Source organism: Polypterus senegalus, chromosome 6 (assembly GCF_016835505.1).
Source record: "Polypterus senegalus isolate Bchr_013 chromosome 6, ASM1683550v1, whole genome shotgun sequence".
NCBI lineage: Eukaryota > Metazoa > Chordata > Cladistia > Polypteriformes > Polypteridae > Polypterus > Polypterus senegalus.
Window position 1 is genome coordinate 108,851,497 of NC_053159.1, and position 27,347 is coordinate 108,878,843.

The 27,347-nt window shown below is 35.1% G+C and overlaps 1 protein-coding gene across 4 annotated transcripts in view; it reads right to left on the bottom strand.

The window, feature by feature from the left end:
* The window catches only part of bcas3 (BCAS3 microtubule associated cell migration factor), an 846,307-nt gene that overhangs the window by 316,606 nt on the left and 502,354 nt on the right, over positions 1-27,347 (bottom strand). Inside the window, exon 24 of one of the 4 annotated variants that reach the window (XM_039756736.1) lies at positions 3,326-3,441. The exons of the other annotated variants lie outside the window; for them this stretch is intronic. Coding sequence (XP_039612670.1) covers positions 3,326-3,441 — 116 coding nt within the window. Of the gene's footprint in view, positions 1-3,325; positions 3,442-27,347 lie in introns of those variants that run through there. 4 annotated transcript variants of the gene reach the window in all.

Sequence of the window (27,347 nt, forward strand, 5' to 3'; positions counted from 1 at the left end):
CTGCATGAATCTAGATGTATGCAAAAAGATAACCTCTCCTGTCACTAAACTGGACAATTTAGTCCTCTTTAACCTATTTACCCATATCCCTGATCGTCCAGCACTGATCACACACATTGCCAGTTTATGTGTTTCCAGAGAACAGCAGGTAGTTACAGAGGGTGGATGTTGGATAGTATTCACTGTTGGACAGCATGGAATATTGGAAAGAAAACTGCATGCAGAAGAAATCAATTTATAATGTATTGATAGTGACAGTCCGTCAGTAATGGCCACTGACAGCATTATAAATTCTAGTTCTACTGACAGTGAAACACATGAAGATGATGATTTTGCATAAACTCTGATGACACTTCTGAATGTGCATGGTGTGACAAGTTTTGGGCAATTATCAAGGCTGCAGTTCACTGATCTGCAGAGTATAAGGAAAATGTATCATGTAAAATGATCCCTTATAGAATTTCAGTATATTCATAAGTGACAGCCATTTTAGATGTTATTGTGACTGAACCCAACAGATGTTCAGCAACCGATCCAGCACCAGAAACTGAAACCAAACTACAGGGTGCTTGTGTGGTCTGATGTTAGTTACAGCAAGCTGCTGGCTTTCTTTGCATTTATCATAATTAATAAAAACTTAAAAGCATGACACTAAAATATAATGAGCAACACACCCTTTACATGAAACACTTTATGGACCATTTTTTAGATGTAGATCACCAGTAAAAAAAAAAACAATTCAGCTTACTTGTTAGGTGTTTGCATTTTATTGACAACCAGTTACCTGTCACTTTGCATAGTAGTCAGAAGTTCATTTTAAAAATAAAATAATTTTTTCTACAACTTTCGTACCTAAGCAGAATGTAGTTGTTGGCAAATCACATGGTTTGGAGAGGTCACTTGACAGTGAAGCAATACAAACTAGGCCTAATAAGGTTGTTCAATTTTGTAGTGTCTCTACTGAACAACAGGTGAAGTTTATTAATAGCTTGAATAAAGTGTCCAGAGTCTAGAAACTGGTGAAAAATTAAACCCACTAATGTTTTTATTATTTTATTTTTTACATGTATGTTTTTATTTTTTCTTACTTTTACCTTAATAGCTGCACATACCTAATATTGTAAAAATAACTAGGTGCCAATAATGTTTTCAAATATTTCTTCCTCTCTCTCTCATTCTCTTTCAAAGTAGTTGATATGAATCATACTCTGTTTTAATATCTGACATGGCATACTGTTGCTCTGGTTATCAGCTATAATTCTAAGCTTTGACACTACATACTCTGTCCCCCTCTCTATATATCACTCATAATCTCAGATTTTGCTTCTGTGTTATTTGCTGCTATTCCTAAACCTATTTGGTTTTCTCTCACTATTTGCTCTTCTTGTGTAGTGCTTATTCAAGTTTAAGTGACCCCTAAATTTTGACATTGCATACCAGTTTTTTTGTGGTTTCCTTGGAACCCCTAGGTGGAGCTCAAATGATGGTTAAACCAAGGGTCTCACTCCTTCTAAGTCTAACTGTTTGATTTAGGATAAAAATTTACCATATCTTCCAATAACTGCCATTTAAAATTTGGACTTTCTCTTAAGTTTATTGAAATATGTATGATCAGCATTATAAAGGGTAAACAAAGAGGACCTGTAGAACTTTAATACATAACTTCTACCTAAATTTCATTTCATACCATAAATGTCTACACCATCTGTGACTTGCTGTGAAGGATAAACAGCTGTAAGAGTAGTGAAATGGGACCTCATATTTATGCAAATATAATGTATAGCAGCATGTGAAATATGTAAGAGCTCATTATTTACGTAAATATTAACATGACTATTTAAACTATGATACTTTTTGATAACTTAGAAGACAACACCAAAAATTTACTAGAAGATAGAGTTTAGTTGTGTGTTCATTTGCCTCAAATACCAAAAATGCAAACTAATACACACTGCAGAATTTTACAACTGTGCAATATATTTACAATATTATTACTTTATGTTGTATCTTTTGTCTTTAATCAAGCTCAAGAAGTAAAGCAATTAGCATGTAGGAGTCAATTTTTTATCATACAAGCACTAGATTGCTAATAACATTTTCTAAGGAAAATAGTCACATACTGTATTATGGGTCTTCTTTCCTATTCAAAATATATATTAGTTATGTTTCCCAGAATCCAATAATATGTTGAAGAATAGATGCAGGTAAGATAATAAGCGTTATTATTCACTACATATATTATTGATGTAAATGTATCATTCCTTTGTTTTCTCACCTAGCTAGAAGAGAGGAACCACATAGCCCTGTGTGTAATAAATTATCATTTGGCAGAACAATTTTAAATGCAGACACATGCTTTTTCCAGTTCTGACATCCCCAGTTTGTAAAAGTAATAAAACTTTATCTAAACTGTTAATGACAATTCCTGCCCCTAATTACCTCCAGCGGTTTTCAGACTCTTACAGGCGATTTATCACCCCTTTCAACACTAAAATTAACCAAAGAAACAAATATTCTGTCAAAATGTATTTGTAAGAGACTATTTTGCTTCAATAATATATCACTCTATTGCAACATTAAAGTGCACAGATATTGCAAAAAGTCACAACCATAGCAAGGGAGGGACCGTGGTGCAGCTAGCACCAAAGTGGCATGGTATAGGGTTGAGAGGAAGAAGGATAACAACATTGATGACAACAGTGCATCTCTACCTGTTATTCTGGGAATATGGGTACCCAGAACTCGGTTGACTCATAGGCACCCCTAGGCACTAGAAAGGGAGCATGGCACTGGATTAATGCCAGAAAATTGGACAAAAACCTCCTGTCTGACAAATGTTTTAGAAAAGAGATCCATCTAGGGATCTACATACTAATTTACTGAGTACTGGCCCAATTTGAACTCAGAAGTACCAAAACCAGTCTCTACCAGCTTTGAGAGTTGGCCCTCACCCCAGAATTAATTCTGGATGGGATTTAAAGGCCACCCTTGTCATGAAGTGAGAAGCACGCTTGGAGGTACTTTAAATGCTGGATGAGTGGAACAAACTCCCCAACAGAATATATTACGTACCTCTTTAGGAGTCTCCACAGAGACAGTAGGTTTGTTATTTGTTTATTCTTCTCTTCACTGTTTATGCCTTCGTTTCTTTGTGGGTTTAACAAGCAAAAATTTCCTTTTTGATGAAGTTTTAGCTTTCTGATATGGAGAAAGCAGTGCACAACATGCACTATGGTAATCAAAGGGTCGTGTATATGGTGAATGCTAAAATGTGCATATCTTAAGTAGACAAATAGCATTATACACATTCGGTTTGGGTGGAATTTCAGAGCGCTTTAGCCTGTAGTAACCAATTACCTGTTGTCTTCAGTGACATCTTTAGTATTTCACTGAGATAATCTGTGGTCCTTATCTGCTTCAAAAGTATAATTCTCCCTGTCTCTAAGAAAACAAAAGTAGAATATTTAAATGACTACAGACCAGTGGTTTCACTTCAGTCATTAAGTGCTTTAAGAGATTAATGCTAGGAAAAATTATACAGAACATTCTGGATAGTTAACACCTCCAGTTTACATATCACCACACCTGGTTTACAGAGGATGCCATATTTCTTGCACTCCATGTCATCCTGGCACATCTGGATAATAAAACTACTATGCCAGAGTCATATTTATAGATTATAGCTCAGCATTTAACACTATTTTATCAAATTGCTCTATTTAGGACTTAGAGTCACCCTCCATAACTGGATTTTAGACTTCCATACTAACAGATATCAGAATATGCAGATTAGTATTACGTCTACCATGCTGACCCACGACTCAGGTAACCCACAAAGGAGTAAACTGCACCCCTTTTCCTACCCTTTATTCACCTATGACTGTGTGACCAGACATAGCTCCACCTCTATCATTAAGTTTACTGATGACATTACCATCATAGGAATGACCATCAACCATGATGAAACAACGAATAGAGAAACAGAAACGAACAGAGCTTCATACCCTTAATATCAGCAAAACCAAGAAGCTTGATTTCAAAACAAAAGTCAAACCACACTGCTATCCACAGTGGGTATGCTGTGGAGAGAGTGACAGGCTCTAACTTATTTTGTAAAGACCTTCATTAATGAAGAGAAGTATGCAAAACAAATTTCACTTGTTTTCAGAAAGGCTCATCAATCCATCTACTTGCTCAGGTTTCATAGGAAAGTGTAGATTTCTTAATTTGGTTCTAAATTTCTAAAGGTGCACAGTATTGTCTTTTCTCACTGACTGTATCATATCCTGGTATGGCACTTGCTTGGCTCAACATTGCCAAACCATTGCAGATGTTGATGAAGGCGGCAAAGAATATAACCACCAGTCAGCTGCCTTCTGTTCAGAACATATCTTAGCCATCCTATCACATTCACTTTTCTCACTTCTTCTTTCTTGAAAACAATACAGGACAATTAATACACACCAGTAGATTCAGGGACCTTTTCTGTCCTTAGGTTTTTACTGAACATGTATAACAACTCCCCTTAACAGGCCAAACATGATTACACTATTGTAACATAAAAACACTGTATACTGCATTTTATGTATATGTTTTGTGTGTGTCTTTGTTGGTACTGTATTAGTGTTCTGTCACTGTTCTAAGAGACATGCAAGGAAGAATTTCATTGTACTTATGTACACTAAATAAACTTGAGCTTGATGATACTATAACAATTTTTAAGCCTTAATATAGTGTAGATCCCTTATCAAATACTCATATTTTAAAATGAGGAGTTGCTGATAAGTCTGTTAATGAGTGACAGTCTGAATCAGCTATCAATATGCATCTAGAAATTATAAACGGTTAACATCTTTTTATCGTATTTCATTAATACATGTATTCAAACTATCAGACCACATCCAAAGATTAAGGACTCAAACAAGGAAGAAGCTATTCTGTGGGTCCCGGGGCAACCATGCACTGTTAATAACATACTATAAGAACATAACAAACAAGTCTCTGTAATCTCAGTAAGATCAAATGGCTTTGCTGGCGATTCTTATCAACCCAATGAAATAGTGGTTACCATCTAATCTGGAGTTCAGCTTGTTTACTTATGGTGGATAATTTTAATGTGAGCTACTGAAACCTAATTTTTTGTGAAACATACAAAATAGCAGTAAAAACTATATTGTAAAAATGCCAACAATGTTCACATCTTAGCTTCAACAACACTAACAAATTCTCATGCTTGTATCGGCACATTTAAAAGATATTACATGCTTAGAAAATATAACCACTCACTATTCAGTTCCAGTTTGCTTCACACTAACTCTTGACTGTAAGAAAACAAGTTAAATGAATTAATACTACTGAATACACTTTAATAATGTATCACTTCTGAAAGGGTGCATGGTTTGCTTGATGTTGCCAGGGGCAAGGGCACCACCAGGTTAGCGCAAGATTACTGTAAAACACAAAAGGACAACTTTCTAGAAGACAGTCTGGGTTACAGGATATGACCTCTAACTGGGTTAGGCAGAAACAGGTTGCCTATTCAAGAGTCAAATCAGAGAGGGCTGGAGGGTGGCCAATACTCTTTCTTCCATTTATTAGAGAATGCAAGGCTTGAAGCAGGCTCAAACTCTGCCACCCTCTAAAAACATTTGGTCGATGAGAAGCTGCTTGACAAATCACACTCCTTGGGGGTAACAGGAAACTCACAAGTGCAGGTACACAGTTATAGTCTGGTGTCCCTGCAGCAAAAGAAAGGCAACAATTTATCTATTATCTCACTTTGCATCTTGACTGGATGTGAGGCAAGGATAAGGTTTAAAGTCAATACCTCACTGCCAGAATATCACCAATTCTCGAACTGGTAAATGAGTTGGGATGGAAGCTCTTATGGCAGAAAGATGAAAAACCATGGTCTACAGAAAGACAGGGGAATAGAAAATGAGAAGCTTGTATGCAATACTGTTAGGTGGGTAAACAGGTAAAACACCCAACTGGATAGACAGCAGATGCAATTCCATAAAGGAAGGTAGGCCAAGAGAAGCAGCAATTTTCTTGTTTTATATTTAGTATTTTGTTTTCTCCAATTGAAACCTCCGTGTTGTTTATTTACTGTTATAAAGACATCATTACTATTTAAGATTATGTATCACTGGTGTTATATTGGATGCTGAGGACTACAAAGTGGGTTCCATCTTATCACACATTATAATAACAAATTTGTAAAGCGAAGCACGTTATAAGTGGACTATTTTCTTAACTTTTATATGTTATCCTTGAGGGTGGTATGGTGGTGTACTGGATAGCGCTCATGCCTCGGAGTTAGGAGACCCGGGTTCACTTCCCGGGTCCTCCCTGCGTGGAGTTTGCATCTTCTCCCCGTGTCTGCGTGGGTTTCCTCCGTGTGCTCTGGTTTCCTTCCACAGTCTAAAGACATGCAGGTTAGGTGCATTGGCGATCCTAAATCGTCCCTAGTGTGTGCTTGATTTGTGTGTGTGTTCATGCCCTGCCGTGGGCTGGTGCCCTGGCCGGGGTTTGTTTCCTGCCTTGTGCCCTGTGTTGGCTGGGATTGGCTCCAGCAGACCCCCGTGACCCTGTAGTTAGGATATAATGGGTTGGATACTATATGGATGTTATCCATGACAATAATTCAGATATTGTGCTGAGGGTTTTTTTAGAGGTCAAGAAATCCCATGGTTACAATTGTTTATTGATTTTATTCATTATATTTAACTTTCATTTTCCCACAATACAATTTTCAAACAGCTGTTTTGATGGTGGCTTGCCACTGCAGGATGGGCCAAAGTGTGCAATGTGTGACAGTATATCCCATGCAGTATAAAAGGTCAGTGTCATACATTTTCTGGTTAGGGTTACTTAGGGTTAGGGTATACTTTTCACTTTCTCCTAATTCCATTTTCTTTTAAAACTGCTGTCACCCTGTGCAGTTAGTAAATTACATAGACAAAAAAGACAGGTAAAGTAAACACAATGCATAGCTATGCTATATACAGATGACAGCATATGGAAGAATTATTCTAAATGACAACTAGAACACCCTCCTCTTCTTCTTTTGAAAGCAAGTGATACAATCTGCCTGTCAGAGACATGTACAGTACTATTGCTTTCCTTCTGACTAAAAGACTAGTATGCTGCTGGTGATGGCCAATTATGCTTTTGTTTAAAAGGTAATCTTTTTTTTTATGATGGATACAGCATACACTGCATCCTTATCCAATGATTTAACTATAGGATAATAGAAGTCTCCATTTTACTACTCTTAATATTATTACTCTATCTTGACACTTTCTTCAAAAAAAAAAAAAAAAAGATAATTTATATTTCTGTCAGAAAATAGAAGAAACGCCACCCATGTCACTCTGTGAAAGAACCTTCTTATAAAGTTGGCAAGTTCAGAAATATTTTCATGTACTCCAAATCTCCCTTGTGTCTCAAAGACAAGATTCCAAGGCTGACTGCCTATAGTCTCTGAGTATTAGTTACTGTGGATATCAGTGAGAGAACTTCATAATGGACAGCCATCCAGTGCTTTGTTGGTTCTAGCCTTGAATCTGATATTTGTGGGATACTGCAACCTTGTAATGAAAAAAATTAAGTATGAGTAAATGAAAATGGATGGACACTGGACACTTACTTCAGTACCCAACATTCTGTATTTACTGAATGCCGGAGTCAATTATTGACCAGGTTTAAACAACTGAGGCCCAGGGATTCTAAGGTAAAGTACTGACCCTAGAGTTATAGTTTCCAGACATTGCTTCTACTTGCCATGAGAATGAATAAAGTTAGGAACGGTTGAACTTGTTGTTACTTCAACATTAAACAATGAACATAAATAAATCATACATAATATAGCTTCACTTTAAGGTATAGATACATAAAATAGTTACATAATTGGCAGAATTATAAGATATATAGCTGAATTCTTAATACATATAAGTGAAGGTTGTAAATCTAGTTCTGTGGTCTCTGATTAAATTGTAAATCAGGATTTAGATGAACAATCATATAAAGTATACTATATATCACCCATTGTTTGATTTTTCCTTGTAAAGTGTATTTAGATAGAACTCATGATGGTTTTTATTTTTCCATTTTTCCTGAGTTAATAAGGCTAAAGCAGACTGGTAAATATATGTTAATTAATTAATTTTCTTCTTGGACTTCAATTTTTGGTGTCTTTTCATGGAACAAATTAAGGTAAACTAAGCAATACATCAATTTGTATTTCTACTTTTATAACAATGTAATTATAATTTTAAATTATTTTCAACTGTGCTGAGAAATATTTGACTTTAAAACTATATATAAGATCCTGCCAGCATTTACTATTTCATATCAGTAAATGCTACGGAAAGCAGTACTACACAATCCTACCATTTTACTCTCTTTATCATACTTTTTGTTATTTACTATGTGAATGTGCTGTACAAACACATAAGGTCTCCAAAAACAGGACTACTTTGCTTGTACATATGAAAACCATTCTGAATTAATAATTAACACAGAAACATGGTTTCAGAATGATCAGAACTAAGGCCCGTCAAGTAATTATAGACGCACAAATTTTGACAACACTTGCTGTTGATGACAAACAGCTCATTTTGACCTGATACATATTTTTAAAGTAGGTTAACAGAAGAAGAGAGCAAAAAAATGATGCCTTCATCTTTCCCTTCATTTGCCCACTTAATATATTTAGCTGCTTATTATGATTCAGAGCCAAACAGCTTTGAAATCAAAGGATTACTTTTCCTCCTTTATGAAATTTATTTTCTAATTATGTATGTTTTTTATAATTATTAATTTAACTTTTTATTCCGTCAAGAATGTTACTAAGTAAGAACTCACATTTAAATTCTGATAACATAAAAACCATTAGTAGAAAATCATGGCAATTGATATTCTAGGTCAGCTGCTATCTTTACATTTTGCCAGCTTGTTTGCAAACACACTGATTATGACATATTCCTCTATGTTAGTATATTGATCTTGTGTTATCAAGATGTGAATGCTAGTGAGGGGATTTCTGTTTCTGGGTGAAGTGTACTGTATACATTATATGAAGGAGTAATTTGAAAGATGATGTGATGTAGCATTTTGAATATTCCACTTCAAGCCATTTTTGGAGAAGAGTTGCATAAAGACAAAATATGAAGTTCAGTTTTTTATAGCAGAAAATGGCAGTGTAAAGAATATGATTTTAAATGGTTTTCTATAAAAATAAAAAGCAAAAGTTAAAAATAACCAAATACAAAATGCTACATAATAATGGCACAAATATATTAAATATGTATATATAAAATATTAAATCAAATAATTTCCAAGTATGGTGATAGTAGTGACTGTAAGATTTAGTGCAAGTAGGTATTTCATCCTTTCACAAATTATTAATTCAAATTACAAATTTATACATTAAGTGTTAAATTAAATCCGTACCATACAGTCAAAAAAGTAGCTTGTCATTGATGGGGTATAAAGCAGACAAATTATTCACTTTACCAACTTAGGCAATAAAACAAGGGACCTCTAGAGTAGCTGATGAACTTCAACAGATTATAAAACAATTGTAGTGTTCCTGTGGAATTGACATTACAGCACAACTACACATATTAACGTATCAATAAACTTCTTGCAGGCAAAAAACTGAAAACTGCCTTAACTGTTACTGGCATTAATCTACTATAAACCACCTTACTAAATACATAAGATCATACTTTGTGGCTGTGTTACTAGGTAAGACATTCTTACAGAGGGTAATGAAGCAGGACAGCTGCTGAACATGTTTACAAGCACCCTGAGTCATTTTAATTAGAAGTTTTTTTTTTTCTTGAAGAAATGACATTTAAAACAGTTTCATCACAACACTGCATGGTGTATACAACACATTTTAAATTGAAACATGTTAGCTCAACACTTCTGTTCATATTAATAAAAAAACTTTCAAATTAATAAGTACTGTGAGGCAATTTTAATTTTTCAGGAACACCATTATAGTTACATAATGTATTCATAACTTATACAACTTGCTCTACTTCTAGAGTACTACAATGTAGCTGTGTGCATGAGATGTGTTTGAAGGAGAGGCCTTGTTCAGGATCTGTTCCTTCCTTGAACCCACTGTTGCCAAAATAGGCTCTGGCTTCCTCAATCCTAAGAAGCTGTAATTGAAAACTAAATGATTGAGTAATAATGTACCATAGTTATAAAGTGTTCTTTAAAATAATATTTCATATTTCACCTTGTAAATTACAGTCGTTGTCCCAGACATGACTGGCAAAGCATAGGTTTATTTCAGACAGTTCATAAATAGTGGAGAATAAAAAGTTGCTACTATATCACTGATCACTTTCATCCCTTTTACTTTTGTTTTTCTGCTTTCAAAATGGTCAGTTATTTTTTTCATTACTCTCACTTTTTTAAGCACATTTAAGCATAAAAATTAGAAACTATAGCATTCAACAGTGATGATTGGAAGTCAAACTTAAACACAAATACATGCTGTTTTAAGGGCAGGTACAGGCAGTTTTTAAGAAGGTTACAGTAACATATTCCAACCAGCAAGATTCAGGTAAAAAACACTTCTAAAGTAGCTAATGAATTACACCAAAAATCTACTAAAAATCCTTATTAAGCTAATGATTAAACTTTCTTTAACACTGTATCCCAAGTACAAATATGTTCAAACAAACATGGATGTCATTTATTTATCCATCTTTCTTAGCCCCCTTTTTCATTTCAGGGTTTCCCAGAGATATCAGATGCAAGGGTGGAGTCTTGATGGAACCCAGCAGATGTGATTTCTTTAATTAAAAAAAATAAACACTACTGGCATTCAATCCAGGCTTATTGCCACTTTGTGCCTAATGCTGATAGGACAGGGTCTCTTGCAACTCGTTAATATAAAATACAGGTCTGGAAAAAGGATAAATAGACTGTTGACTACTATGACCTATTATTTAATAAGTGATTTGATTCATGCTTTAACATTGTTATCTTATCAAGCTTAAATAAGTACAGTACATCATAGGAGTACAACTAAATACAAATAATAAGGTATTTTCAGGTCTTGCTTTGATACTTTTTAATTGTAAGTAATCATGGCAGTGGGGATACTAAAATGTTCGGCTGCAATTTGTAAACATGTAATTCTGTAATCCTTTGAAATTTGGAATTATTACCATGAAACCACGCAAACCCATGCTGCATCTAACTTGTTATGATTGGTATGTTGCCGGTGCATGACCTTGAAGTTTTCTGTATAAGCCATGAACCTCATCTTCAATGTTTCCTGCTCACTTACAGAGCTTGAACAACTCAGTATCTGTATGATTTATATATGTGTCGGTGTCTCTGTGAAGTTTGGCTAGTTTTGTCTTGGTGTTCCACGAAATCCACATGTTGATCTGGGTTTAAATTGGTACCCCATCACAAATAGCTCAGAGCTCAAATAATATTGGGGTAAAACACACTATTTTTGTTAAGGCAGGAGATTGTGTGCCTCATTTGGGGTCTTTCTCTATCCATATTCCAGAAGACAGGAGAATGATATTATTCTTCTAATGGACAGGAGCACAATCACTCATGCACCTTTGCGCAATCAAACAGTGCCTATAAGTTATCAGTTTACCTAACAACCACATTTATGGAATGTCGGTATGAAAACCAGAGCTTCAAGTGGGGCAGAAGTAGGATGGTGGATTAGGGTGGGGAGGAGGGTGATTGGGAGGGGAGAACCCATGCTGAGAAATGACATAAATTCCAAACGAACAACCAAACCAAAATTTAAACCCAGGACACTGGAACTACTAGGGAGAAGTGCTAATCACTGTGACACCCTAAGACAAAGCACATGGATGGCCAAGTAAAAAGTCTTCACTTTTCATGAACAATGCGACAGTCAGTTTAAGAGTTTAATTTTGATATCCAATCCTGAAGACGACACTTCCTACAGCACAATGTTTACCATCAATACATGGAGGAATGGGTATTGACTTTCCATTTTAGAGGGTTGAGTGCTTATACTGGAATATAAACATTAATTCCCACAGAAACACTTTTTTTTTCTTAGAGGTCTGACCTGCATACTGGCCAGGCCCAGTCTTGTCTTGCTTCTGAGATCTGACAAAATCAGGAAACTAAGAGGGAGAGCTGTTGCCAAACAAGCTCTGAAACATTATGTTTTAAGACCCTGAGGTTTTTTGAAATCAGTACATTCTATGCACATGACAGATAGTGACAGGCTAGCATTTGCATCCACGGAGACAATACCTTAAACTACATATACATGTCTTTCTATATCTTAATCTATGACTTCTAAAATTTCAGTGACACAAGTTTTCAAAACACAACAGACAGATTAGAAAATATGTCGAATAAGATATAGCTTTGGTAAAGATAAAGATGTTTGCCCTTAACAAGGCTGTACTGCTAGAAAATGTGCGTAGTCTTGGGGGATCTACACAAAGGCTTATACCAATAGACATATAATGCTAATTTATAGCATATTTCTTTGATCCCTATAAATACAGGCAAACAAATGCATAAACAAAATTCATAATTTGCCATAACATCCTGGTCAAATGACTATTTTCCTGAAGGTTATAGTCATGTCATCTTTGTGATAATTTTTATGCATATGCTGGCTTTACTGATTTTGACAGTTGTAATTTTTTGCAGCAACAATTAGCCACAATAACAAATTTTTACTTATATACTTAAGAAGGATCACTTCTTTTCCCTTCTGTAATGCCTTGGGCTTGTGTGGATGAATTGCAATGAAGACGGTGCTAACAGAGCACAGAAAACACTCTCATTCGAGCCCTACTGCAGTGAAGTGACATTTACCTAATGCAGCTATAAATTTCCTGATAATTAGTGAGCGGTTGACAATGATGCAGACTGACTAGTGCGACAATGGCAGCTTCCCAACTAGTTCTTGATCTCTCTGAAACAAAAAAAAATCCCTACAATTATTAGCATTAAGATACTGCACTAACTATTTTCCACAGTCAGCTGTGCAGTAGATGTATATCCCACAGCTATACAGCTTTATAGTGAAAATGGTCAAGAGCATTCTTTTCATTTGCTGTATTATCCTTAATAAATCCAGTTTGCAAGCTATACTACAGGTCCATTTCAATAAACTAAATATAAAGTCTATTTATACACTTTTATTTTTTGGGGGTATCTTGTGAAAGTTAGTGGAAGCTTGAATTCATGCTGACTTTACAAAGCAAACCATGTAAGATGTGGTTGATGGGAGGAGATCCCTTTAAAGTTATCCCTTAATGAATGTGCAAAGGACACGCTCTATTTACGCTTAAGTGATACTTCATTGGTATTTTAATGCTAGCAAGTCTAAGCAGGCAAGGTCATTTCTCGGTAGAAACAAGTAACAGCTCTGTATGAATGGCAAAATGCCTTTGGGAAAATAGGAAAGGTATGGCAAAAAAACAGCACAGATTTACTAAGGTTGAAACCATTCCTTTGTAATCTTTTCATACTGTATATTTAAAACATATAAATTAGCTAGCACTCCACTTCATAAAGAAATCATATATCAATATGATCATATTAATTAAATATATTTTCTTTTTAACCACTGTGCCACATTGCATGGGACTCACAGTTGGCACAGTGGCTAGAAAAGCTACTTCATGGATCCAAGGATCTGGTTCAAAAATTTTCCTTTCATTGTCTACATGAAGATTAAAAATCTCCTCAAGTCCCAGGGTTTGCTCTGAGTAGAGACACTTCCTTTCATAGACAAAATATTTATGAATTAGGTTACTTGGCAAACACTTAATTGCTGTGGTATGAGTATTTGCCATCTAAAGGACCAGAGATCATCTAGAGTAGAAGTTACTGTATCCCAAAAGCAGGCTTTAGTAATTGATGAGGTTTTACATAATTAGTAAATCAACAAATCAATTAACATCTATTACTCCTGTTAATTTTTTTTATGGCTGAAGGTATTCCACACTAACACCTTGTAGTGAAAGGAAGTTTGTTGTGGGAGTAACCAGAATATTCTAAAACTTTTAAATGAGTTAAAACATACAAATACAAGTATAATGGAAAAATAATGAGAACATATGCAAACTCCGCAATCAAAAGCTTCCCGAATCTGCAAATAATTCTTGAACCATTTAACTAGTGTAACATCAACTATTCAATTATTAAAAATGCAAAGTATTCTGCTTCAGATATTGGAGTGGGTAGGGAAAGAAAGAGGTGTGTTGTGAGGGGAAAATATTGCAAAGAGAAAATCAAATGTAGAAAACTAAAATGAATTTATATTTTCCAAAAAATACATTCAACTCTTCTACTGATCTTTACACACAATGTAATGGTTAGTGTGAGACTAAGCATGATTGTGTTAAATGCAAGTTTTAAAGTTTGGTTCAAGAAAGGGACAGTCTTCTTATCACCATAACTTTTCACAAACTAGCAATACCAATCTCACTTTTCGATGTTTCCTGCATTTCCTCCTCTAGTTTTCATCACCACTACCACTTTATAGTGTGTAAAATGAAAGACCCAGACACCCTGAGCTCTTTTTGGTTATGTACAGCCATCTCCCACATTAAAAGATTCAAATGATTAGTTTAGGTTTTTCTGATCTAGTGGCAGTGATTGCAAAAAAACTGAATCACTTTTCTTAAACTTCAGAAGGTGCTGCAGTATGTAATAACAATGACATTAATATATCTATCGTGCCTGCAAGATTCCTGGTATTAACACAACAACCAGAGTATAGGTACATGCAAAAAGTTACCTTCCCAAGGTCATTTTTCTGCCTGCCTTTAATAAAATGAATGGTTCCACAGTTCAGATGGTATATAATTACTGTAACACTACTGCACATCACACATAACAAAAAACAGCAAAACTTCCTTTCTAAATCAAATACCATAGAACCACTACAGAAGTCTTATGTTAAACAATCACCTACATTATGTATACAGTTTTTTAAATGAGGAAAAGATTAACTGTGTTCCACGTGAAGGTTGTTAACAAGTGCACACTGAGAACACCCAGGAGGGAAAGACAAATTCCAGCAGTGCCATGAGAAATAAACAACAGGGGAAAATATTTCCTTTGGCCACCATCCCCTCCTGTGGGAATCTCAAAGGAGCAGTGGGAACGTGAAAGTCCAACTATACTCTTCACTTCTTGCTAAACATCTATCTTCATTACACCACCGTTTTTCATACAAGGTTTCTTCATGAGTGTTTCTGCTTAGCCCCTGAGGGGCAACTCTCAACAGCAATAAATCAGCATCCACACTACTAGCCGCTAATCAGCACTCTCAAGAACAATAACCTCCATAAAGAGCAGGCCACTGAAAAGCCAGTTACGGCAAGAGGGATTCCTCTGTCCATAGGGACCATGGCTACCATTACAGATGCAGCATTTAACAGTATTCAGGATTTCATCCACATAGCGCCAACATCAGTTTTCCAGAGGAGGACAGGATTCTACTTGCATCTTTGTGTGTCTTCTACTGCAATATTTACATTGTTGAATAAATGAGCATTCCATAACTGCTGAGATTTCATATTTAGGGAAAAAAAGTTCCAATTTTACTTTTTATAAAATTACCCAAAAAAGAGAGAGAAAAAAAAAAAGATCATTATGCTTTCTGTTTTTAGGAAGGCAATGTGTTTGGTTATTAGCAAAACACCTATTTATATTCTTGTATTATATTAGTGTAAACCTGGAGTTGCCAAAAAACGTAACTGGAAATTGTTGGGTTGTAGAAGATAACGAGTGCTTATACACAGCCACAGATAGAATGAGGAAAGACAATGAGCAAGAAAGGAACTGAGCCCAGGTCAATGAAAGCTTGAGGCAACAAAAATATACTGTACTTTAGACAGGAAACCTAACAAAGTGCACCCTTCTTTTCTCCTGTTTTTGTATTATTTAATATTAATATTATGCTTTCTTTAAATAAACTATTATAAAATGTAACACCTTCCAAAAAATAAAATGATAAAAAAACAATCATTTAAACCTTGGGAGAACACTCCCATGTGTTACAAGGGCTTCATGAGACAGATGCCTGATATGACACCTCAGTCCTTTCCATTAAATACAAACATTTTCTTAAGTAAGCAACCTGACAAGCACGCCAAGTTCATGGGTCAGCAACCCAGCAAAGAATATCTTATCAGACATGCCACAAATCCAAGACTTAAAGTGACTCAGAATATGTGAACACTAATAACCAGTTAAAAGTAATGCTAATACATAGCACCACTAAGTAAACATGAGCTTTGCTCCTTTTTCTTTTTATATTATTAATTTTCTTTTTTCTAGCTCCAAATGGTGCCTGTGCTCCACTCTCCTTCCCTCTTTAAACTAAATGATCCTTTAATTTCCTTTCTTATTTCTAAGCCCTGAGGTGGCTGCTGCTCAAAAGCATTGCGACCTTCGTTGCATGTAAAGTTCACAGCTCTTCTCCCAATCTGCAGATCCTCTATCATAACACCCCTTGCAGAAGCGCTTCCTGTCTGAGTCTGCCTTGCGTGAGTTACTCCTTGGCTGGATCAGCTGCCAGACTAAATTCCCTTTCGTGGAAAGAAGCAACAAGCAACCCCAAGCAGCCCCCTCCCCTTCATACATACACACTACACCATCCACCCGGGGCCTGACATCCGGAACTTGCTAGGAAGTGCCTTAATGGTTTCCAAACTTTTGGGAACTGCCTTGGCTTTGCTGGGCTAAACATGTGTTTAAAGCAGACAACATCAGCAATCACCACTTGACCTTTTGACAGACCAAGGGTCGTAGACTTTTTTTTTTTTTTTTTCTGAAGAAGGAAAACTTTTACCAGATAATATAATCAAGTAAAAGCATACGCATGTTGTGGAGGGACTGCAAACATGCCGACTTCCAGATGTTTAACAAGACGCTACAGAAACATTGAAGGGAAGGGGTCAAGAGTTTCCACAGGGGATTTTTGGAGGGTTCCTTGGTAGAGAAAGAAAAAAAACGAAAACAAACACAAATCTCTCATAAGCTGAATTAAGATTCTGTGCAGCTGTCAAACTATTTAAAGAAGAAGAAACAGAAAGAAAAAAAAATGTGCTCCTGTCTGTCTCCCGCCAAGGACATAAGCATGAATGAGTGAAAAAGTGTAAGCATTCTTTGAAATTCCCACGACTTCTTTTTGGTAAAAATACTTTCTAGCTCTTAGAGTAAGTAACCCTCTTATTCTCTAATGGGTGAATTGAGTGGGAAGTTTGAGAAGTATTTTACCTTAACCACATAATGTTTAAAAAAAAAAAATGATTTGAATCATGCTTCCTAATGTGAAGCCACTGCTGAAACTTAACAGATTCTGCAGAACACTGCATGCACAAAGACTACAACACAATAATAAAGCATCTCTAAACAAAAAGTCTATAGACTGGAACAGGAAGCAATATCACCTATCAGTAGTGAGCCAAGTGGATTTGCTTTTCTCACCTGGTATCCAGCTGGCTGCCTGTTTGGGTGCCTGCTTTTCTTCAGCCCAGGAAACTAAGAATTCAGAGGATCATTCCTGCTGAGAATAACTGCAACTGTTATGCTGAATTCATGCATACGTAACGAGAGACTACAGAGCAAGAAGAAATCTCAAGTAACAATACAACAAACAACAAACAATACAAATCCTGCAACAGAATGTAGGTTCCAGTTGATCACCATTTTAACCAATTCACTTTCACTTTACCATTTAAGTGTTTGCATTATCAAAACACAAGAGCACAGGTATATTAAAATTTATTTTTATTTTGTAATACATTGATCATCATGAAACAAATCAATAAAATGTAATTCCTTAAAACATTCAAAATACTACAGCACATTCAAAGCAATTTTTAAATTCACTTTGACTTGCTACCTTACATATACTGAAATATTTTTAGATTGAAAGCTACTAGTCTCTTAAAAATCAATCAATCATTCAGATATCAATCAATAAATTAAAGTATTCCAATTTTTACTTCCATATCCTCAAATATGTACATCTTAGGTTAACTTGTCACTCTGAACTGGCTCTGTGTGAGTGCAAGTATTGCTGTGTGCATTTGACGGCCCTGGGATGGACTGGTGCCTTGACATAGGCTGTTTCCTGCCTTGTGGTCAATGCTACCAGGACAGACTCTTGACCCCAAAGACCCTGAGCTGGATTAAGTGAGTTTGAGAATGTTACTGTAGGTTACTGATTTAAAAAAATGAAGTGTGTAGTACTTAAGAAGGAATTAGTGAACAATTTGCAACTTGTTAAAAAAAAAAAACATAAATTAAATTTTCACTTTCTAGATATAGCAGGTATTTTCTCGAGCTATTGTTATCTTTACTACTAACCATCCTGGGCACTAAATTTGCTTGGTGAAGAACTTATAGCTAAAACAAGGTAATTAGAAAAAGTCAAATTTCTATGTATACAATTTAATCACATGATTCCATTTCCACAGCAGGAAACTGAAAGAGATGTGTATAAGTGATCTAAAGCAAGATTGTTCAGTGGTATAAATTGCTGTGAGTAAATCCTTTTAATCACATTAACTCTGAGAGCATGTTTAACATCAGGGTGTGTCATAGCTTAATGCTAGAAGAATGGCATTTAAGTGATTTCTGGTGAAGTAAAACGTAGAATGTATGTTTTTCATTTATAGTATGTATACATATTATACATGACAAATATTAAATAAGCAGCTGAAGCAGGGATAGGCACACTCGATCCTGGACAGCTCAAATGACTAAAAGTTTTAATTGTAGCCAAGCTATTATTGTCTGCTTGACAATTGTAAATTAACTTGTCACTTAATTTGATTTACAGATCATCATTTGTCCAAAACTATCAGACACTATAAGACTGGCTCTTCTGGGGAATCTTTACACAGATCTGAAATGTTTTCAACCAGTTTTAATAAAAAATCAATAGATGTCATGTGCCACTGAAATCATATTTGCAGAAATGTGTGCCATTCTGTGCACCACACTTCACGAAAAACATGAATAGCAGCACTAGAAGTTGATCAGGGAAAGCAACCATCCATGAACTAAAGGGCACATCCTCCTCTGACACCCTAAGGAACCCCTTTTTAAACCTAATCTAGGTCTTCAAAAATTTCAGAAGGCACTGATAATGCTGATCCATCAAAATGGTAAGACACATATTTGTGGACATGGGTGGAAATTAAAGGAGAGTGCATTCAAAACAGGAGGTGCTACTTCACACAAAGGACTGAAGGACAATGGTACAACTACTGAGAGATGTAGCTGAAGAAGAGACCTTAACAGATTTAAAGAGAAACCTAGATAAATTACTGGAAAGTTTTTCTATCAGCTAACTAAATCAGCAAGTTGAGATGAACAGTCTCCTCCTGTATCTTATCTTATATCTTTTGGGAAAACTTTAATTGGAAGAAATGATAATGGGTATATTTTTAAGTTAAAAAGTGGAGCAATGGAATACAATACAATACATCCATAGACATTGTTGAATCTCTTTTTTCCTATTACTGAATAGTAGGGTTAAGCAGAAAGAACACGGCAGGAATCAACCCAAAGCGACATGCCAGTTCAATGCAGGGCACACCTACACTGACATTCATACTCATTCTTACTATATCAATTTGTAAAACAAAATTAGGGATAAGCATAAGATTCACGAAAACCCAGGCAGATAAGAAGAGAGCTTAGAAACTCCATGAAGAAAGCGACAGGTGAGGAAATGATAGTCATATCTCTATGTATATTATGCCACCCCAATCAATCATTATACTTAAAAGAGCAGCAACACATACAAACCAACAGTAAGATAGCTTACAAAAGAAAGACTTAAAATCTATGATGTTTTTAAATTCAGATACAGATTAAAATAAAGTTCTAATTAGACACTGATAAAAAAAATTAGCTTCAATGAATACATAATGCTTCATGGAGATTTCTCTAGGTCAAGTGAATTCTGCCACAATTTAGCAATGGTAGGGTTGTCAACATTCATTGAAATACAATGATCTCAATTTTAAAGTGAAACACAAAATAAACAAGGCTTAGAGGCTGGAAACTCAACAGCTGAGAGCTAAAAGGAAAATATTAAAATGTTTGCCACAGTAGCTCAGATCATGTAATGTTCAGTCAGCCATTAAAAGGAGTTTAAAACATTTAGAAAGGCACTGAGAAGCTTGTATAAACAGTATTATCTTACCATCACTAGGTGTATTCCAAGCTAAGCACAAATTTATAACGCACAAAAAGATAAAGCAGCAGATCTAGATGCAAGAAAAGGGTTAAAGAAAAAGAATTACATTCTGTGTGTGTTAAAGGTTAGAAGAATAATCATTCATTTGAAAAAACACTACATAAACATTTTTCCGGATGCAATTTTCAGTCCAAGGATACATTTCCCAGTAGAAATCAGCAGCTAAAAAGGAAATCATTTAGTCTCCATAAGTGCCAAATTGTATCCTGATTTTCCTGGTCTGGCTTCATTTTTAAAGCTAGTGGTAAGAGTTCTGCAATCTTTCACCCAATGACTATGTAAACACATCTTTAAAACAAAGGAATAATCCATGTGTGGGCTCACTTTTAGTGGACTGTGAAAAAATGTTTTTAAGTTTTGAGAAAAAAAAAGTATCAGCTAAGAGATTTTTTTTCCTTACATCTTGCAAAGCCCCAGTTAAAACAAAGTAAATTATTTGGCATCAAATTATCCAAGATGCAGATTATCGGCAGACTACATATGCTTTTACTTCAAATTAAGAAAAATACTCGAATCAAGTACAAATTCATCAATACATATTTATTTCAGTTTGGATTCTAGGTGTTGATTTAGCTTTCAAAAAAATAAGGCAACTCTCAACAAAAATAAGCTTTGATGACACCAACAAATTGAATATTTTTTATTATTGTGCTTTCACACCAGCTAAGCCTATTGATCTTATATGGTTTCCTCTTCATTATTATAATGTTTTGTGTAAACATACTAAATTTGGAATTATATAACATTTGTACAGACAAAAATACCCAGTAAAAGTTTTGGTTTCAAAATAACCATGACAATGTTTTAACTCCTGATTATGCTTATCTGCAATGGTACATAATCACATGATTTTAATGTCTTTATTAAAGTAGCCTGATTAAATTCTAAACCATAGCTTTGGGAAAATACTTTACAGATCATGCAAGGGATGCATCAGGGATACAGTGGTAATGCTGACTTTAGCAAAATGGTCTGTGGGACAACAAAATCTCTGGCAATTCAACTGTGCTGTAGTATTTTGAAATGTCACAATTTCAAGACTTAAAAAATAAACTACTGGCAAAACTTTGCCCCAGCCTGGATGTTAAATAATTACACCATCCATAAATCTGTCCTTTACTCAACTGGATTAATCCAATTGAGGGTCACATAGGATGGTAGCCCTTTGAAGCAAAATTAGTCAAAATGCAAGGACAAATCCTAAAAGTGATCTCAGTAATTAATTGAATCTCATTATTATAAGAAGAAATTATTTCAAATTTACCAAAATAGCTTCAGGTTTACAATATTATATGTAAAAGTACAAATGCCTGAGCAATGATTGCAAAAGTGTATCACGTGTTAAGGCTATATTTACACTTTTTAAGGCATTCTAAAATGTTTGTGTAGAAATTGTACTCTCAGGTCATGTATGTGGATTATTGTGTAACATTAGAGTACAAAATAAAATGCAGTGTGACCTTTTACATTTAAGAGTTGCAAAATAATAGCTTATCTGTAGCATTTCTATTATATGTGTAACTTGAGTCATCCATCCATTTTAGATCCCTAATGGCACTAAATTATATATATATATATATTTAGTGTCTTAACATAACTACTATAGTGGATGTATTCCCTTTCTGTAATGTGCTGTTAAGCAAAATTAATTATTAGATGCTTCAAGTATTTAAGGCAATCACAATAACCAATGCTTGGCAGCTATTTATTTTAACTTTATACGTTTGCGATTCCCAACACTCATAAAGACAGAATTAGTGTTTTCTCTTCAAACATAATTTGTTTTCTTATAAATATTACCTTGCCTTGGATTGGGCATATGATGAGCCTGTTGGACATATTAACTCACTGACTGACAGACAAGAAGGCTGTGATGATGTTTCTGTCATCTTAGTGTCAGTATATAGCAGTACCAGAATAGCATTAATAGTATCAAGTCTAACTGCAAGTCAGTAGGATCATGGGGTGAGTAACTTCTGAATCCTTTTATATTTTGATCTTATTTATATTTTGCATAAACATATATGCTGAATAATAATAATGACTATAATTTTTTCTGTTGATTTTGTTTATTATTGGTTAAGTATGTACTGCCTCTTTAAGTTTGCATATGTTCCTTGTGCTTTGTGGGTGGTTCCATAAGAGGTGGGACCACCCTGATATCATAACTGCTGGGTCCTCCTTCTGGCTTTATATTCAAGCCAGAAGCAGGATTCACCTGTCATGTATTTTTTCTGTGGAATTGTAAGAACTGTGATTTGTTATTGGATATTCTGGTTTATAATTCCCTTTTTTAATCTAAGGATTCTGTTGCCGAATTAAGTATTGTTTGTTTGTTTATTTAGATTGCCTTTATCGCAACTCCTTTTTGGTCTGTGGAGCCTTGCTCTATATTTTTCTATTTTCTGTTAATAAATACCTCTTTCAATAAAAATCATTCTGAGGTTGTTTTCTTCACGGTATGAGATTTAAAGTGACTCATTTACTTGTGGGGCATTTTGATAATTTTTTGGGACTGTTAAATTTCTTTTGAAGCATGGTTTAAGGCAGGCAAGTGGGGTTGAGATTAAGTGTTAATGGGGAGAGGCCTGGCCTGGCTAGTGAAGCCTTTTAGAGGCATTATACCCCTGATTCACCACATTTGGGTGTCCGGAAATATAAGATATTCTCAGCCTTCAGTCTTTACTTCTATCTTTTTTCTTACATGTTAAGATGTGCATTCATTTTCATTATTTTCTGTCTGGAAGCATCTTTTGATTTCCTTTGAATTTTCCATTGTCATCTTCTGTAATTTAAACTGATCAAGTTACTAGTGCCCCTTTAAAAATCAGAACTGTCGCAGTCTCTATGTGTCTAGCATTTTTTTTATTAGCTCAAATGTCTGACTTGCTCCTGCACAATTACTGTATTTAGCTAGGAGTTTAAAATTATCATTCCAGTTCATAAGCACAGTATATCATTAATATTCTATACATTTTTCTATTTTTCTGTTCCTTTATGTAGTACTTGTATCATGGTATCTGTATTATTCACTCCATGAGAATGAAATGGCTTCCAAAGTGCAAACCTTAAATAATATTAGTGTTTATACATAAATATAAATTATATATATCTTTCAACATTTGATTCTGTTTATGTAGCAATTATTTATTAATACTGTATTTGAAATAACGATACAGAATGCTAAGTTCAAAAGGGAAACTGAGCTTAATATGAATAAACTGAACTGAAGTGAAACTGCATTTCTTAACCACAGTTTAAACTCATTGGGATCTGCCTTTTGTTTGCCTGTGTCTAAGTGTTAATTTAAGGATGTAATAATGTTCTTTCATCCATCTGTCTATCCATCTATTTTCTGACACTGTTCATTCCAGGCAAAGTGTCACAGCAGTTTAGCCAATATTAAATACATTGGAGGGGCTGGCCCTGAACAATGAGTGCAAACACATTGCAGAACAAACTCACATGCATACACCCACACTGGCTCATTCAGGGCCAGTGCAGAGACACAATTAACCCATCACGATTAACTCAACATGCCAATCTTCAAGATGTAGAAGAAAAAAACTGAATACTCAACAAAAATGTAGACTATCTTTGAAATATTTTTTTCAGGTTATATTATCAAAAACCAGACCATGACTGAGGTAAAAGATATTAAAACAGCAGAAGAGAAGACTGTGTTACTGCCAAACAAAAAGAGATTTAACCTAAATGTTCCATGTACTATGATTTTCTTAACATGAACAAGTCAACCAGCTGTTTTAAAAATACAGCTCATACTGACCCAACTATGTTGCTGTTCATTCTTCAAATGAACTGCTCCTCTGCATGTCTGTGAATGTGATTTATAACTTAAATCGTGGATGCCTATAAATAAAAAATGGACATGCACATTCTTCATGCTACTAAGGACTCATTTCTGAACATCTTACTATAAACTAATTAAATGTACAAGACCAAAAAGCATTTCTTTAAAAACTCTGATAATTACTTTTCAGCTTCATTTCATATTTAAATTTAAATAAAAAATAAACTTAATACTTTGTTCATTTTACTCTATTGGATTTTTACTTTTTCCACTCATTTAGCACATGATTTTTTCCTTAGGTTTTAAAGCAATAGCTGCATGGAGAAAGCCCTCTTGGAGTGTCCTTGGGGAAGTGAGAGTGCTTGTTATCTCAGCAGTTGAACAGTTGAGGTGGTAAACGCTGCTCTTCTTTGCCCAAGAGCTCAACATCCCTCATTATGGAGTGCCCAATTAAGGGCAAGTTGTAGTTAGAGGCCTTGGGATTGAAATGTGTGGAAATGCCAGCCTTTGCTGCCAGTAAAAATGAATTAGAACCCTCCACATCAATAACCCAGCATGTTGATGGCGCAAACAAATTAGGTTTCATAATATAGTCTACATACTTTTGTATGGCCAGGGGGAAGTTTTCGGAACGTGCAGCCTTGACAGCAGTGAAATTCTGCAGGACCTGTTCTTAACCTTTAGGCTCCGTAAATGGTTTAATTGGCAGCACTTCCTAAACATGTTCATCACATTGTACTTGTTTCAAAAACAGACTTAAAGTAGTGTACCACTGAACATCAATATTATAAAAAGATTAAAGAAATAGCAAGTCACTGAATCACATATCACATTTAACAAAAAAACAATAAAATCCCATTTCTGACAAAATATTACAAATACAGTCTTGTACCACCAACTTATAGTATTATGCTTAAACTGAGAAACACACTCCTAGTTATTACTACTCTCCAGAAGACAAACTGTGAATTAACACTTTGCCGCTTCCGTTCTGAAAGCCTAACTCCTATTTTGGCATTCAACATGTATTTTTCAGCTTTTGAGCAGACATTTTTTCCATTATAGGGTCAGAGAGAGGCACACTCTATCTTGGCAGCAAACTGTATAAGGCAGGAGTCAGGTGTAGATGGGACACAACAGTCTGTTAAGAACCTCACATACTGGACCTTGCATACAATATTGGTGTATTCTTCATTATACCAGCCCACTAAGACAGCATGACTTAAAGTTTATTGATTTTGCAATGGTAACAAATAATCTTATGCCTTATTACCATTAAGCATTTGTGTATAATAATGCCTATTCAACATTCATAACATTAGGAATAAGTGCATATTATAAATAAACAGTGAAAACAATGTAAATAGGTACTTTACTTGACAATGTCACTTTGGTATGTTATAGTTTTCAATTATAGGATGCTGTTGTTTTTAGCAATGTTGCCACTATGGAATGAATCATAATAGAAGAGTGAAGAATACTAGTGAGTGAGTGAGATGATAGGCAATATCGGTATAAGCCATCAGTCACCTTAATCCAAACTTCATGAACAAATAAATGAGGAAGACCTGTGCACATTAGGTTCCCAAAATATTTGAGGCCTGAAAAGAAACACCACCATATTTAATGTAAAGTAGAAAGAAACAGATGATTACATTTGGATATGGCAGAGAGGGAACAAAAACTAAAAAAATTACATGGCAAATCTTCTGCATGAAAGAAATTTAAAGGTCCAAATCACAGAAAGCAAGAGTACAGCAAGAGACAAGAAGCAAAAACATAATTTTTTGTGATGTTGAGGTTGTGGTTTATATTGATAACATGCTTCAAAAAGTCAACATAAGTGGTCAATATTATGCTGATATAATGTTGCCATTTATTGTCACAGTCATACAGGGAAAAGTAACAAAGAAAGCTGTCCATTATTCCCCTTCTACTTGATAACAATGTTCCCACTCAGACTGCACAGTCTGCAAAGACAGTACTGCAAAACTGTGGATTCGAAATATGGCATACCAAACCTATAAAGAAGCTTTGGCCCTGTGGGACTATTACCTGTTCCCCAATATGAATGGTCACCTCTGTAGACTACACTAGGCCAATGAGCTACAAAAAAAATGGTTGGGTAAGGAAGTCAAAACTTTTATTTGAGTTGAGAAAAGCTTTGTGAATTTTAAATGGGGATTATGTTGAAGATGGAACTTAAATGATTTTAAGGGTGCTTATATTGAAAGGTCAGGCTCAAAACGTTTTGATCACCTCTCATACTTACATTACAATTTGCTAACCAAGCTAAGATAACAACCGTGTCATAATAGTGTGCTGAAACACCAAAAAGCAACAAATACATCTCAAGTCAATTAAAACTACAATTTTACTCACTGCTGAACAGGGTTAACACCACTAAAAAGTAATTTTGTACTTGAAGTGCCACCTTCTATTTGAGTTAAACATCAAGCAATTTGAGTGAACTATGGTGTCTCCAGCAGCACTCATTAAAAGATGCATCTACTTCAAAAACAAACACTCTCTTCTGTTCTTATATTACTATGAATCTTGTTCTAGGCAGATTGTGACAGAGAATCTTGGTGCCTCAAGCTTTACCATTTAATTTATTTCACATTTGTGATATCCTAGTGATACAATTGCCTAATAAATAAGGGCGTTATTCAAAACCATAACTTATCCAAAAATGTCTCCCATCAAATGAAAATACACATATATCATAATTAATGCTGTTCAGTGCTGATATCTATGTTATTGTTACAGTCATGTAAGCTTGAACATTTACTTTAAATGTGAGTTTCTCACATTTTAAAAAATATTTCAAAGAATAAAACATCATAAATTACTTCTCCTTCTCAGATTATGACCCTTTTCTGGTGGGGTAGGACTTGTGTACCTCAATAATCCTTAAATCTATGCTGTCTGGAGATAGGGATACTCCATACAAATTGGTGTAAGTAAAAGAGCTAAACAAAGAAAAATCCAGTAATGGTAAACATGATGGTCTCAAATGAATTAAAGAGAACCTCAACAAGAAAGCCACATGAGGCTGCCATGTGGGTTCACCGCCAACAGAATAAAGAATGAGGGTCGGCTGCAATGCCAATCATGCATACTTGGTAATGAAACCTGGCTCTTTGAACATGGAATTAAACTTCTCTGACAGAGAAGGAGGAAGAGGTTATGCAAGAGGATAAGAGACACATTCAGAAATACCACTATTCACAGCAATGGCTCCTGAACCAG